The 15,813-nt window shown below is 47.6% G+C and overlaps 1 protein-coding gene across 23 annotated transcripts in view; it reads left to right on the plus strand.

Annotated features, from left to right (window-relative positions):
• The window catches only part of DYSF (dysferlin), a 218,481-nt gene that overhangs the window by 19,596 nt on the left and 183,072 nt on the right, over positions 1 to 15,813 (plus strand). For all 23 annotated transcript variants that reach the window (XM_065929506.1, XM_065929513.1, XM_065929517.1 and 20 more), the window contains exons 2-3: positions 5,708 to 5,763; positions 6,919 to 7,010. In XM_065929506.1, coding sequence (XP_065785578.1) covers positions 5,708 to 5,763; positions 6,919 to 7,010 — 148 coding nt within the window. The remainder of the gene's footprint in view (positions 1 to 5,707; positions 5,764 to 6,918; positions 7,011 to 15,813) is intronic.

The following is a 15,813-nucleotide window of genomic DNA, read 5'->3' on the forward strand; positions in this document are numbered from 1 at the left end:
CATGGGTGACTCTGGTAGGAATGTAGGGTTGAGGTGGGGTGGGTAGGCAGGGGAAATCAAGTGAAGAATTTCCATGGGGCACAGAAGAGTCCTCCCATGGCAGGTTCACTCCTCTTCACTGAGTCATTCAGTCTGGAGGGACACCCCAGGGTTCCAGCATGATCCTCATGGATGCCTGCCTGCCCCCAATTCTGCAATCTCCTCTCCACACCCCTGGCAGGAGCTGTGAGTGCTCATCTATCTTTTTTTTTTTTCATCTATCTTTAACTATTGAGTCTGTTTATTTATACACATAAAGTCACATCTCTCAAGGCCAAAACTGATGATCAAGGACAGGAAAGGCCAAAATCCATGATGAGGAAGAAAGTATTTCCTAATTCGCAGCCTGCTTTCCTTTTCCTTGGTGTCTGTAAGTCATGTGATCATGCCCGATTAAAGTTTCGTTTCTTTCTGTCTCTTCTTTAGGGCTGTAGAGCCTATCAGTGGCCCCTCCCTTCACATCATCCAGACAGTCCCAGAGTTGGTCCTTTTCACTGGGACTTAGTGTAATCATATTGAGTGCCTTTGTTCTCATCTTCAGGGAGGGCAGAAAGTAGAAAATGTCTAAAAGACATTTTTTGTAGGGCTTGGCACGTGGGTACTGCTTACTTGCTGCTAGCCAGAAGCACCAGGATGTATTTCCAAGTGGACAATTCAGGAGAGGCTGCAGCTGGAATTTTCCATGTTACTTTCCATGGAAAGTTGATAGGGGAGAGGAAGTGAACTTAGATAGCATCTCATATCCCCTCAAAACCAATGAAGTAGAGATTCTTTTTTTATGATCATTTTACTGCCAAGGGAGCTAAGGCTTTTGAGAGGTGAGAAGTTTTACTTTAGGTCACTTAGTAGTGCCTGCTGTTTGAATGACTCCAAAGCCATGTGTTTAACCCCAGCTGGGGCCACACCAACATGACCCACAAGGGGATTCAGAGCGATTCAGTCAGAGCAGGCCTGGGACACCTTTCATAAGATCACTGGGCCCCCTGAGGACCTCTCCCCCTCCACTGTGCCTCCTTTCAGTCCCTCTGCTGACATATAGCCAGACTGTGAATGTAGTCTCTTACATTCCCTGAGAAGAGTGGCTCTGCCCTCTAGTGAGGAAGTGAACTTTTACCCGACTTGGGAAACAAAAGGACCCATTCATTTCACACTCAATTACTGGGCACCTTGCTATAATAATCTGATTGCAGTGCGGGAGATCTGGATTCGATTCCTGGGTTGGGAAGATCCCTGAAGAAGGGAACAGCTACCCACTCCAGTATCCTGGCTGGGAGAATTCCATGGACTGTATAGTTCATGGGGTTGCAAAGAATCAGGCCCAACTGAGCAACTCTCACTTGCTATATTCTAGGGTTCCTGCCATGAGTAAGGCATGGTGTCTGCCCTCTGAAGCTCGCACTCTGGCTGGGAGACAGACATAGAAGTGCAGCGTTGTCCTGCTGTTCAATACATGTTTTCACAGATTGCAACCGTCTCTGTCTGGGGGAGTCTGGGGAGGCATATCAGAGCAGAAACAGCTGAGCTGGGCGTTGAAGGATCAGTAGGAGTTCACTAGATGCAACAGACTGAGGCTCAGAGGGGAGGGGAGGGGAAGCGAACTCACACTTAATGAGCGTGCTGTGTGCCAGGCACCTCACTCATCCTATCTTGTTTAATTTTCATGACAACACTGTAGAGAGATATTATTATGACCTTATGCTAAGTGGGTGGTGCTAGTGGTAAAGAACCTGCCTGCCAATGCAGGAGATGTAAGAGACGTGGATTCGATCCCTGGGTCAGGAAGATCCCCCTGCAAAAGGGCATGGCAACCTTATAGGTGAGGAAACAGATGTTCAATGAATTTCCTGAGAGGTTCTTCTACTATGGTACATGGACCCATAGGGGAATCCCCAGAACTTGGAGCAGGTCAGCAAGGTTAAACGTATTTCTACAATAACACTAAGATGCTGTTTGCAGTTTTTCACTGTGATATTTGTACCACTGGTGCAACAGCAATGGAAAGTGAAACTGATGGTGCCTTAATACTAACAGGGCTTTGGCACCAAGTTGTACTAGTTGTATTTTTCACCAAAGGTCAGTCTAGTCAAACCTATGGTTTTTCCAGTAGTCATGTATGGATGTGAGAGTTGAACCATAAAGAAGGCTGAATGTCAAAGAATTGATGCTTTTGAACTGTGATGTTGGAGAAGACTCTTGAGAGTCCCCTGGACTGCAAGGAGATTTCCTAAAGGAAATCGATCCTGAATATTCATTGGAAGGACTGATGCTGAAGCTGAAACTCTAATACTTTGGCCATCTGATGTGAAGAACTGACTCCTTAAAAAAGATGCTGATGCTGGGAAAGATTGAAGGCAGCAGGAGAAGACAGAGGGTGAGATGGTTGAATGGCATCACTAACTCACATGAGTTTGAGCAAGCTCCAGAAGTTGGTAACAGACAGGAAAGCCTGGTGTACTGCAGACCATGGGGTCTCAAGGAGTTGGACATTACCGAGTGACTGAACAGCAACATGTAATTTGAAGGGGAAAAAAAAAAGCCAGTACTCACAGTTTGAAAAAGAAAAGCCAGTTTTATTGAAAAATGTCCCTGATAAAGCTGTGCAATCATTGATTTTATTAATCTTGATCCTGGAGTACCTGTTTTTGTAATATTTTCTGTGTTGAGATGGGAAGTATGTCCAGAGCATTTTGCAGCACCTGGAGAAATGACAATTGTTGCAAGAAAAAGCACTTGTGCGACTGCTCAAGTGGCATGTTGAACTAGCCTTTTGTTTTAAAATTTAAAAAATGGAATATTGTTTTTACTTGAAAGAATGACTGACAAGCTATGATTATTCAGACTTCAGCATTTGATAGTTATTTTCTTGAAAATGAGTGAGCAAGCCTGCTACTTTAAACTGACATTTATCATTTGTAGCCCATCATAAAAGTTGAGCTTTCAAACAAAAATTGGAATTTTAGAAAACTTCTGTCTTTCATTTCCCAGTATTTAATAATTTTTCTGATGAGATTACTTCCCAAATGACCAACACAAGATGTTACAGAGTCCTGCATGGGTAAAAGAGTTATTCAAAATGCAAGACAGGACAATAGATGTTAATGTAACAGTGTGAAATGTTTATCACTCTACTTTCAAATTTCACACTGCAGCTAACCCTTAAGTTTCAGAAACACTACTTATCAAGTTTTGGTGTAGTATGAGAGAATAATATCCAGTTATCTGAAAGCTTATTAAAATGCACCTCCTTTTCCATCTGTATGTCTGGTTGGATTTTCTTCATGGATGTCAACTAAAACAAGACATCTCAATGGACTGAATGTAGACAAAGATATGATAATCCAGCTAGGCATTAAAGAGTTTTGCAAAAAGTAAACAGTGTCATTTTCCTTTTTCCTTTGTTTTGGAAGTTATTGTTATTTTTCATAAAAATATGTCACTATGTTAACATGTACTGGGCTTATTTTTGTTAATGTAAAATTAATTACCAAATCAATATTTTAAAGTGCCTCAGTTTTAACCTCAAATACAATAAAAGTCGATAGATACAAGTTACCTTAGTTTTACTTAATCTCCTTAGGGTCCTTGATTTTTAAGCATGACATTGTGTGACCAAAAGCTTAAGAACTGCTGCCCTAGGCTCTCTGAGAAAATAAGTGTTCTATGATGATCTGTGTCATCCCAAAGTCCACGTGCTGTTCCCTCAACAGTGATTTTCAGCAGGTGGTTGGAGGGGGTGGGGTACACCCTCTCCCACTGGGCGAGATTTATCAGTACCTCTGAGGGGACTTTGTGGGGCCTGAATCTTTGTCTTAAGTCTGCCAATCCTCCATTGGACGTTTCTTTCTCTTTGATTTTCCTTGACTCCTTTCTCTGTTGTTGTATGCATGCGTGCTGTCAGTCGTGTCTGACTCTGTGACCCCATGGACTGTAGCCTGCCAGGCTCCTCTGTCCATGGGATTTCTCAGGCAAGAGTACTGGAGTGGGTTGCCATTTCCTTCTCCAGGGGGTCTTCTCGACCCAGGGATGGAACCCAGGTCTCGTGCACTGGCAGGCGGATTCTTTACCACTGAGCCACCTGGGACGCCATTGTCTCCTTCCTCCCAATCCTTCCCCAGACCTTGCTTGTGTCCGTGACCCCCTCTGCTCCCCTCTTCTCTTCCTGCCCTGAACTGGGCCATGGGAGCTAGACCTCCAGGCAGGAAACCGACAGTGCTTGGCTTCAGAGGAGGACTCAGGGGGCCCGGGGGATGTTCCCCGAGGCCCGAAGGGCCAGCCCAGGTAGGACACTGAATGCCGAGCAGTCGGGGTGGGGCCGCAGGCTTCTCACTGAAGGGTCTTGCACAGATGGGGTTGAATCCGTGATCTTTCATATCCAATCCAAATAGAAGGCTGTGTCTAGCTGAGCACTTTAAATCACCCACTAAGCACAGAATCATTCCTGTCCTGATGCTTACTTGGAAAAGCCAGGCTCGTTTGGCCCCTTCTGTTCCTCTCATCCACCCCTCAGGCCCAAACGCCAGAGGAAAAGCTCGGCAGGCTCCTGCCTGGGGCACTCAGCAGTGTGAGTTCCAGTCTCTTCCAAAGCCCTGCTGTGTTCCCTCAGCCCAGCCCTCAAGGGGAGGTAGAACAGCCTGTTTCAGATCGATGCCTTCAAGGTGAGAGAGAGGAGGATTGTTTTTTTTTTTTTTTAGATTGAGGTAAAATTCACAAACCCTAAAAGACACCATTTTAATAATTTAAAAATGTACAGTGTAAATGATCTTTAATACATTCATTGTGTTGTACAATCGTCATCATTATCTAATTTCAGAACATTTCATCACCCGGAGAAGAAATCTCCATCAAGGATTCATTCACCATTCCCATCTCCCCTTAGGCCCCTGGAAACTACTAACCTATTTTCTGTCTCTGTGAATTTCCCTATTCTGAACAGTTCACATAAATGGAATCATACTTTATGTGGAGACAGATGTTTTTAAAGAAAAATGGAATATTTTCTATGAAGATCATTCATTCTTAGAATCAGAAACTTGACAATTTCAAGACTTTATTTAGAAAGTCAGGAGTATCAATAACAAACCCATTAAGAAGAGTCAGGCTGAGTTTGGGGAAGAATGTAGATGTATGACTGAGTCCCTCTGCTGTTTATCTGAAATTATCACAACATTGTTCATCAGCTATTCTCGGATACAAAATAAAAAATAAAAAAAGAAGAGTCAGGTTGGTACTTCCTTGGTGGTCCAGTGGCTGAGACCCTGACCTCCTAATGCAAGGGGCCTGGGTTGGATCCCTGGTCAGGGAACTAGACCTCACATGCCAAAGCTAAGGGTGCCCAGCCACAGCTAAAGATCCCGTGTACTGCAACTAAGACCCAGAGCAGCAAAATAAATAAATAAAAATAAAATATCGAGAAAAAGAAGAGTTAGGTTGGGTATTTTCCTTTAAATGATCCTTCAGATGGGGCTGCTGTTTCTCCATCCCAGGGCTGAGAGACGTGTGTGATTGGCATGGGGCTTTCACTGCAGACCAGGGGCATGCTCAGGGACCTGTGGGTTTTGTAAGGTTTCCTCTGGGGGGCTGGCTTCATGCATGTCTGGGAACTGGCCCTCACTTGGGGAAGGTGCAGAGTGGGGTGTGTCTCTTCACTCTCCCTCTGTGTCTCTCATAGGTGTGAAGAAGAGAACCAAAGTCATCAAGAACAACGTGAACCCTGTGTGGAATGAGGTATGTCCTCTGCGGGACCAGTCAGGGGGCTCGGCGGCTTTTTCAGTGGTGGTGTCATCCACAGGAGGGGCTCTGGTCCGGCTCGCCAAGGAATCCTCCGGGCAGCAGGAGTCTGGGAGGAGAGGTGGTGGCCTGGCCTGGGTCTTCCCTGTGATGAGGCTGCAGCGTGGAGAGGAGTGAGGAGTGTACTGTCTGCTCCTTTCTGGCCAGGCCAGCCGAATGGAGGGTGTGTTAGGCTCTCCTGCCTCCCTTACATAGGCTGTTGTCTTTGCCCAAAGCCTCCTCCTCCCCACGGCCCTCCTTGGCTCCTCCTCTGCCTCCTGCTGGCCTCTGCCCCCCTCCTCAACCAGCTTGCTTTCTTTTCTATTTTTTCTTTGGGTTACATTGAATACATTGTTTTAAAAAAACTGACAATGTTTACCAATTCCTATGGTAATTTAAACCACAGAATGTAATTGCCTGTTTGCAGTAACTTATCTGTGCAAATGATTTACTTAAGGCATTTTGCAATAGCCTTTAACAATTTTAGTGAATAAATCTGTGTTGGGAGATGCTCATTTACTTGCTCACCAATTTAGGTTCTTGTTGGTCAGTGTTATCTGCTCAGAGATTCATCATTCTCTAATTGGCAAAAGAATTGACTCCAATTGGCTGTATAACTTGCTCTTGTTTGAGACCTAGTCAGCCAGCTTTCTTTATACGGCTCCCTGGTCATCTTTGGAGGCCCTGGCTGCTTTGTGTGGGAAGGGTCGAGGTGCATGGGATGCCTTTGCTCTGAGAAGGATCCTGGGATTACCGGAGACCTATGTGGATCCATGCTGCCTCCAGGGGCCTGACTGCTCCATGAGCACATTGCTCTTGGTCCCTGAGGGCCCTGCAGAGTCACCTGGCATTTCCCCCAGCTGTGCCCCTGGTGACTGGTAGAACTGAGTTGGGAGGAGAGGGTCATGGGGGTCTGGCCTCTGCTGCTGCCTTCGGCTCTCGCTGTCACTTCTGAAGCTCTGGGACCCTGGCATTCATGTACTCATTCTTTTGCTTGTGCATCCCTCCCTCCCCCAGCAGTGGTCTCAGATGCCCCCTCAGTGCCTGGGGGAACCAGACACAGTCTCTTTTCTTCTTGGGGCCCACAGGTTAAGACATCTTTTCTCCTTCCAGGGATTCGAGTGGGACCTCAAGGGGGTCCCCCTGGACCAGGGCTCCGAGCTTCTTGTGGTGGTCAAAGACCATGAGACGATGGGGAGGAACAGGTGAGGCGGTGAGGGGGGCTCTGTGACCTGTGGGTTTGTCTGGGTAGGGTCGTGGCAGATGCCGATTTCAGAATCTGGACTCTGGGGAGCTGGTGTCTAGTGAAGACCTGTCACTCATGGGCCTGGCCCAGAGGAGGAGGGGAGAGGCTTGACTGCAGCATCAGGAACTCAGCTGGGGGTGAATTGGCAGGGAAGGAAGATGGGCTAGAGACAGATGTGAGTGTGTTTCCCAGGACAGCCTGTGCCCCAGGGAGCAGGGAAGAGAAAGCTCTCTGGGTTCTGCTGCAGCTCTGAGGCGCCTGGCACGGCCCTCTCTCCCCACCCACTGCGGGAGACGGGCAAGCAGAGCAGCCACTGGTGGGAGCGCTCCAGGAAGGCTTCGTGCAAGAGGTGGGACTCGAGGTGAGAGCTGTGATTTAGAAGTCAGAACAGTGATAACGGTCCACACTGACTGCCCACTGTCCTCTGGCAGTGTCTTCTGATGTCATTTCATGTGTCAGTTTGTAGTGGGGAGGGTTTCTGGGCAGGCAGAGTAGCAGGACCGGAGTTCGAAGTTTTGCGGTGGTAAAGCAGGCTCTTTGGCAGATGGTGGGTCCTTCCTCTTGTACTGAGCTCCTGGCCTTTTGTGTGCTGGTGGTCGGGGTGTGGAGAGTGGGCAGAGCCAGCCGAGCTTGCAGATTGATGGCCCTGTTGACTGTGGGGTGGGGTGGCCTGGGAGACACAGGAGTGGGGGCACACACTGCTGAGCCTTAAATGTGATGGTGGGGGTCCAGCGGCCCCTGCTGGGTCTGATGGTGCCAGCAGGAGTGGGTTCCTGCTCTTGGTGCCATTTGCTGAGGTCCAGACCCAAGGATCAGGCATGGACTTGCTGTTTTGTGACCTGCTGACAGTGGAACCTTTGTTTGGGAACTGGGTGGTGTCTGGGGCCCGGCTGTCTTTCCCTGGGGTGGCAGAGGGAAGAGAGGAGGAGGGAAGATTCTGAGATCCGGGGAAGGCCGACCAGGGTCTCAGGCTGCAAAATATCTGGGAAGTTTGAAATCTTAGAAAGCTTGGAAAAACCCCAACTGCCACAGTCTCTCTGTGGCTCTGCTGGCCGTGAGTGCGGAGCTTGGTACGTGTGGGGAGGACGGGGGTGCTTTCACTGTGCCCTCCCAAGGTGGGGCTGCAAGTGTGGGGCCCAGGGCGTCTTGGGTCCATGTTGTCCAGTCTGGACCTCAGCAGCCCCCACTTGCACAGGAGCAGGGTCTGGAATTAGTTCACACTAAGCTACTCCAACACAGTCATTTTGTGGGGAAAAGGCAGCTTCTGACAAGTATGAATGGTGGATCTGTGGGTGAGGGAGGAGCAGTGTTGGACTCCAGGTAGTCCTGGAAGGCTTCTTGGAGGAGGGCCACACAGGCTGAGTGGGAGGCCAGGGTTGGCTTTAGAGAGGAGAGGAATGGAGGGCCTTCCGCTGTTCAGTCACGGAGGGCAGCGGGCTAAGGCTTTACAGGTGGGACTGAGTCACACAGCTTGTGCAGCCCAGTGAGAGGGGAGCAGGGGGGCCCGACTGGGAGGGGGCCTCCAGCATCAGGCTGAGGATAATAATAGCAAATCCACAACAGCTGATGTTTACCGAGAGCTTAGCCAAGTGTCTGGTCCTGTGCTGAGTGTTTATATAAAGGCTCTTTTTTAATCGTTAGGCGTTGCTGTTATACTTGTCATTATTACAGAGGGAAATCGAGGCTCCAGGAGGCCGGGTGATTTCCCTGAAGGTTAGTGATGGCAGAGCTGTGCGGGTCTTCAACGTGGTCAGAATCACGGTGTCCCTGCGCCTCGCAGAGTCTCCTGGAAGCCCCAGGAGGGTGCTTGGCCCTTCTCAAGGGAGCTTAGCAAGGCAAAGGCATGCAGAGGAAATGCAGGTTTCATTTTCATGATCATATTCAGCACTTTTTAGGCCCTGTGGGGAGATTTCTAAGACCAGGAAGGCAGCAGGGTTTGAGAACATATTTTTGATCAATTCAAGAGCCAGGCTGGCCGTCAGTGTGATACCAGGCCAGTGTCACACATGGGTCGGCCTGGCCCTGTGGGTTGGAGGTCACAGGAGGGACAGGTTGGATCGCACCTTGGAACCCTCTCGTTGGACCCTGTGGGAGTCCTTTAGCTTCCAGGGGGACGTCAGCTCTCTGAAAGCAAGTTTCCCCCATGACCAGGTCACTGTGAGGCCAGTGTGCTAGAAATCAGTTCCTCAAACATCAATCTGCAGAAGACCTAATTGACAAAGCTTTCTAATTTAAACAGAAACTTCTTTCCCATAACTATTTGATTGTTATTTTTTGAGTTTTACAAACATTTATCTTGCTTTTGTATTTCTAGCAGTTAAAAATTATTAATGGACTTCCCTGGCGGCTCAGCTGGTAAAGAATCCGCCTGCAATGCAGGAGGCCTGGGTTTGATCCCTGGGCTGGGAAAAATCTCCTGGCGAAGGGAATGGATACCCACTCCAGTATTCTGGCCTGGAGAATTCCATGGACTAAGAGTCCATGGGGTGGCAAAGAGTCGGACATGACTGAGTGACTTTCACTTCACTTCAAAAATTATTAAATTTTAATTCAGCTGAATTTAAAATTACATTCACAAACACCTGAAGAATTTCAGAAATAATAGAATTTTGGTTTCATTGCTGGAGCTGTTGCCAGAGTGGGGTTTGCAGGCTGGAGAGCAGTTTGACTGGATGGAAGGTGTATGTGGGTAAGCCCGGTGGAGCGGCAGAGGGGAGGCAGGTACACGCAGGTGCTTCTGTCAGGCCCCCATGGTTGGACCACACAGCACATTCACTCTGCTCATGAAATTCGAGAAAAGAATCCCAGATTAAAATTATTAACATTTCTAAGGCTGTGAAAGTGAGGAGCCTTTCTGGGAAGCAACAAGAGCAGCCACGTGACATTTTACATTCTGAAAGAGAAAAGGGGGGAAAATTTAGTGAATTCAATTTAACGAACATTTTATGTGAAACACCTACTCACTACCCTCAACTTGTCCGTGTCTGGTCAGGAAGCAGATAGGGAAATAATGGGTGTGACGGTGACCGCTGCCATCTGACTGTCCTCGGTTCCAGTGAGGTTCACAGGGTTGTCCCTTCATCCCTGGCCGTCCCGGGTGCTCTCTGAGCCCCACCAAGGGTCCTCCCGGGTCTTCTTCCAGCAAAGCCTCTTCCTCCCCTCTGCCTCCTCCGCAGAGGCTCCCTCAGCCTCCTCCTCTCCTTCTGCCAAACCCCCATCCTCTGCCTCCTGCTGTTCTTAGAGCGCCCTCAATGCCTCACTCATTCTTTCCAGACCCTCACTTGCACCTCTGTCTCCAAAGGTCGTTGGCTTTGCTCACTTTCCCTCCTGGCCCCTCTCCTTTTATCCTCTCTCTCCTATGACTCTTCCCCCACTTCCAGACTCCTCTCTTTCCCCGTGGTTTCTGTGTTTCCCCCGTGGCTGTCGGCAGTTTTGAGTGACCTTGTTGTGCTAAACTGGTCTGCTGGCCTGGAGTGGGGTCTTGGAATCTCTCAGGAGGGGGACCTCTCAGGCTGGTTACTATCTCTGGGCCATTCTGCACCCCACCCACCCTGACCCAGCTGCAAGGGTGAATCAAAACTCTGTGTCCATAAAATCAGATTTCAAATGCAAAAAGGAAGCGTCACTCCTCTGGGTGGGAGACATTTGTGCAAACCCAGCTAGGGTGGGTCCTGGACTTGTGTCCCAGGCTGCATTCAACAACTTCCTGTTTACTCTGGGCTTCTCAGAAGGATGTTGGAGGGGAAGCTGACCTTGATCCCTGACCAACTGACTGCTGGAACGTTGAGCCCAGAAGTTCCCAGTCCAGGCTATGAGGCCGTAGCATAATTGGCGGTTTTGACACAACACACCAGTGCCTGGCCCCATCTGCAAGTTCTGACTTAACTGGGGCCAGAGCCTGTGCGTCATTACGAACTCCCAGGTGTTACGGAGTGAGAACCAGTCATCTTCACTCTGGACCAGAGCTGCTGGATAGAACTTACTGAGATGATGCAATCATTCTGTGTTGGCTAGTGTGACTGAGGAACTGAATCTTAAATTTTACTTAATTTAAATTTAAATATTTCATATGCATGTGTAGTGGCTGTTTGCTGTGTTGGAGAGTGCAGCTCTAGATTTTTGGAACAGAGCTCCAGCCCTGGGTGCATCTTAGAATGACTCAGGAGCTTTACAATAGATCAGTGTCTGGGCTCTGCAGCAAATTGATTAAAGGAGAAGTTAGAGTTGAATGCAGGTCTCAGCACTTCTTGAAATTGCAGGGGGGAGGCCAGTGTGCACCAGGGCTGAGCACCCACTGCATGAGCGCAAGGAATGGCTCTCAGTTTTTTTCATGGATTAACTAAGAAGTAAATATAGTTCTTGCCATAGTTTACTGATGTAATTATTGGCAGAAATGATTACCATGCAATAATCATGGGCAAAATGATACATGGGCAAAATTGTTAAGGAAATGAAAAGACTGACTGAAGGATTCTATTGGTAACTGTAAACATTGGCCTGAGAGAATTAGACTTAATAGAATTCTACAAAAGAAAACTCAAGAATGGGAGAGACCTATAGTTGATAAAGCTTGATATGTACCAAAAAATTAAACAAAAACAAAAACAACAACAACAACCAAAAAACAACTTTGCACCAAACCTGTGTTGGGAAATGTAAATAGAAAATAATTATTACCAATGACAGTAATTTTGGTAAAATAAAAATGCAGATTTAAAAAAGGAAAGAGTTTAATTACACTGTATAGAAAATATATCAACAAAGTAAATGGACTTAATTTAATTTGTTCTGAAAAATGCCTTTCCAGTGGAAATTAATTAATGTAGGTGTATTTTTTTTTAATTTAAGTGTTTGGTAAATATAAATTTGGGAGCAGAAGTCTCCATGGGGTCAAAGTATCCACTTGTCAAAACACCATGGTTATAGAATTCCCTGGGGATTCAGTGGGCAGGACTCTCTGCTTTCCTGCTTTCACTGCTGAGTGTCTGGTTTGATCCCTGATCGGGGAACTAAGATCCCACAAGCTGAGCGGCACAGCAAAATGAAAAACAAGAAACATAAAACATTTGTGTTAAAATGATGCTCATCTTGACTACAGTAACTCACTGGCTCCAGGCCTAGCTCAGGCCTGGGGTAGGGTGGCCAGATTCAACAGAGAAACATACAGGACAGAGAGTTAAGTTGGAATGTCCCAAGTGTTGCATGAGACATACTTATATTAAGAAATTCCCCATTGTTTATCTGAAATGAAAACTTAACAGGCAGTAGCGTACTTGATCTGGCAACTCTACCCCAGGGGGCCTGTGCACCCAGGCCCCCTTCAATCAAATGGTAAAGAAGGAGACCCAGGTTGATACCAAGAATCAGCTAGAAGGCACATTACTGTTTTAAGGAAGCGTTCCTTTAGGTGCTCACAATAGCATTTTCTTTGGACAACCGTGATCCACCCCCAACCTTTCGGCAACCTGGTGAGTCTATAAAGCGGGCCATTGAGGGCTGTCTCAGCCACACACACAGCCTTGCCCGCCTTCATCTGCCCTGCGACCTGGGTGCCTGTGTGGTGTCTGCCACTGAGGGGGGCCCAGAGGGCAGCTCCCCACACATGGCTGCTCCCCGTCCTTCCTCCTCAGCTGCTCCTCCTCCCACCCTCACGCTGGGCTCTGTGAGCTGGTGGAGTGGAACCAGTGTGGACTTTGGGAAGACGTAGAGTCCAGTCACAGCAGCCCTGCTGCCTGGGGCGGGTCCTCACATCAGCTCCCCGAGCCTCTGTGCGCAGGCATGTCTGGGGCCCTGCGCAGAGGCTGCTGCATAAACGGTAGCTGGCACTTCCTCCAGGCACACTTCTTTTTTGTCCCTCCCTTGTGCTGCCTCTGGCTGTCCCAGTTGCCTTGAGTCCCACTGCCCCAGCCCTTTCCCATCAAAGGCTCCTCTTAGCTGTCGTTGAAAAAGACTCATTCATACTGAAATGCTGGTGGCAGCCTGTACCTTAACTTTTGCTTTTTCCTAGAAAAGTTGGGGATGTCGCTTTATCCCCCAAACTCTGCTTAGACTAAAAAGAGAAATGATGATGGTGAGGGGTTAAGTACCACGATGGGCTGTGAGGAGATATTTTGGGGATGGTGGATCTTCCTGACATAGGTGACTATCTGCTGCAGGGACGTCGCTGAGTAGGTCTTGGTTCCCTCCCGCCCCGGGTGGAGGTGGAAGGGGTGTCCTGGTATCTCCTGGGACAATGGGCTTAATCTGCTGAAAGAAAATGAGGGTTTCCAGGAAGAAGCTGAACATGAGTCAGTCACGTGCAAGAATGTAAGGAAGGCCGCAGAGGTGCCTGGGGGAGCGGGTCTGGCCAGTGGGTATCTGCCACTCACCCCTGGAGTGTGTTGATGTGGCCGAGGGGTCCCATCCTGCAGGAGCAGGTGGTCTTGGTCCTCTAGGTTGTCTGCATAGCTGAGCAGGGCAGCAGTGGTGGCTGGCATGAGTCAGGGGCAAAGCTTCTCTCAGGAACTCCACTGTTAGCAGTGCGTCTCATCCTGGCGCTGCCTGTGACCTGGGCCTCTCTGAACCTGTTTCCTCATCAGGACAGAGGCAATAACAGTACCATAATGCAGAGTTGGTGTGGATGTCTAACGCCTACCCCATGCTTGGCACATTGACGGTGCCCAGTATGTGGTAATAGCAGAATCCATATGGATGCACATAAGAAACCACACCAGCATGTGAATATTACAGCAAGCACGTGCTCCATGTGGACACATGCTGTACCTCAATTTGCACACATTCTTTTATTTATTTAGCTATGTCAGGTCTTAGTTGTGGACGTTGGGTTTCCGTTGCAGCACTAGGGCTCAGTAGTCCTGCAGAATGTGGAGTATTAGCTTTACCATCAGGGATCAAACTTATGTCCCTGCATTGGAAGGTGGGTTCTTAACCACTGCTTCACCAGGGAAGTCCCTGCACAGATTCTTCTGTTTAAAAAAAATTTACAGAAACCCCACAAGAGTATAAAAATTATTTTTAAAAACATAAGCATAAGTAAGCTCCATTCTTAAAAGGTTATAAAGGAAAAAGTCATGTTCTCCCACTCACTCCTTCCCTTCCCTACGGTGATGTCCACTGTTGATCATTTGGTGCATGTCTTCTTCATCTATGAGCATCTGTTTACATACAAGTATATACATTTACTTACACAAAAATGAGTCACGCCTTGTAAAATGGTCCCCATCTTGTTTTTCCTCATTTTATCGTGGACCGTTCTCCCAGGTACAGAGGGTATTGATCAACCTCATTTTCAGTAGTTGTGTTATGTTCCATGGTATGAGTGTACCATAATTTATCCCATTGTGCCCTTATCCACATTGGAGAAGGAAATGGCAACCCACTCCAGTGTTCTTGCCTAGAGAATCCCAGGGACGGGGGAGCCTGGTGGGCTGCCGTCTGTGGGGTTGCACAGAGTTAGACACGACTGAAGCGACTTAGCAGCAGCAGCAGCCCTTATCCACTGATATTTAGTTTCTTTCCTGATTTTTCACTGAGCATCTTTATTCAAATGCTTTTATGTTCTTATACTGTTTTTCCTCTAGGATAGGTCCTTAGAAATGAAATAGCATTTTTATCAGTTCTGACAAATAACTTTTCAAGAAGATGTCCTGGTTTACATCTATCAACAGTATATAAAAAGAAATCAGTGTTTTATTTTTGCTAGTGCCATGGGGAGAAAAAGTATCTTATAATTTGTGTTTCCTTGATTGCTTGTAAAGTTGGGCATCTTTATTGCACAGTTGTATTTCTTCGTCTGTCAGTTACCTGTCCTATTTTGAGATGCTTGTTTTTTTCTTGCTCATTCCTAGTAGTTTGTACACTTGGGATATGGTCAGGAATATTGACTCCCGCTCTGTTTTAAGTGCGGAGGGTATTTTCTCTCTGTCTTTCTATCAGTTGCTTTGTCCTGGTGTGTTTCTTAGGCGGGAATCGATGTTCACCCAAATGTGCCTGTGTGCATAGACATTAAATAAGACAGAGAGGCAGTCTGTTGTTGCTAGAAGTTGGGGAGAGTAGGCCTATGTTCCACTGCCAGGTTTCAGCAGGCCAGTTGGCTGGCCTCCCGAATCCTTGGGAGGAAGTTGATTTATTTATTTATGACTGCTCTGGGACTTTGTTGTTGCACGTAAGCTTTCTCAGTTGCCGTGCTCGGGCGTCTCATTGTGGTGGGTTCTCTTGTTGTGGAGCAGGGGCTCTAGGGCTGCAGGCTTTGGCAGTCGTGGTTCATAGCCTCAGTAGTGGTGACACATGATCTCCATTGTTCTGAGGCATATGGGATCCTTCTGGACCAGGGATCGAACCTGTATCCCTTGCATTGGCAGGTGGATATTTAGCCACTGAGCCACCAGGGAAGCCTGGCAGGCAGCCTCTTAACTGCTGGACCATCAGGGAAGTCTGGGAGGCAGTTTTGAGGCAGGAATGTTTATAGTTCACCATCCTGTTGTTCTCAGCATCCTCGGAAGCATTGACCATATCCTTATTTTCCAAGGATTTTTATAACTATGCATTTTGTCCTGGATTCTATTCAGGATATCCCTGGGTTTCAGAATAGTTTTTCTTTTGTCTTTTTTTGGACTGAAGTGGACAACTATTTAGAGTTACCCTGGGTACCCCTGGGGAATCAGATACTGGCAGGAAGGCTGCCAGAGGCCAGGCAGGCTGGGTGTGTGTGTGTGTGTAATATCCGGCTCTTATTTCCTGCTCCTCATGGCTAGGTATGCATG

This window comes from Muntiacus reevesi, chromosome 3, assembly GCF_963930625.1.
Source record: "Muntiacus reevesi chromosome 3, mMunRee1.1, whole genome shotgun sequence".
Lineage (NCBI taxonomy): Eukaryota > Metazoa > Chordata > Mammalia > Artiodactyla > Cervidae > Muntiacus > Muntiacus reevesi.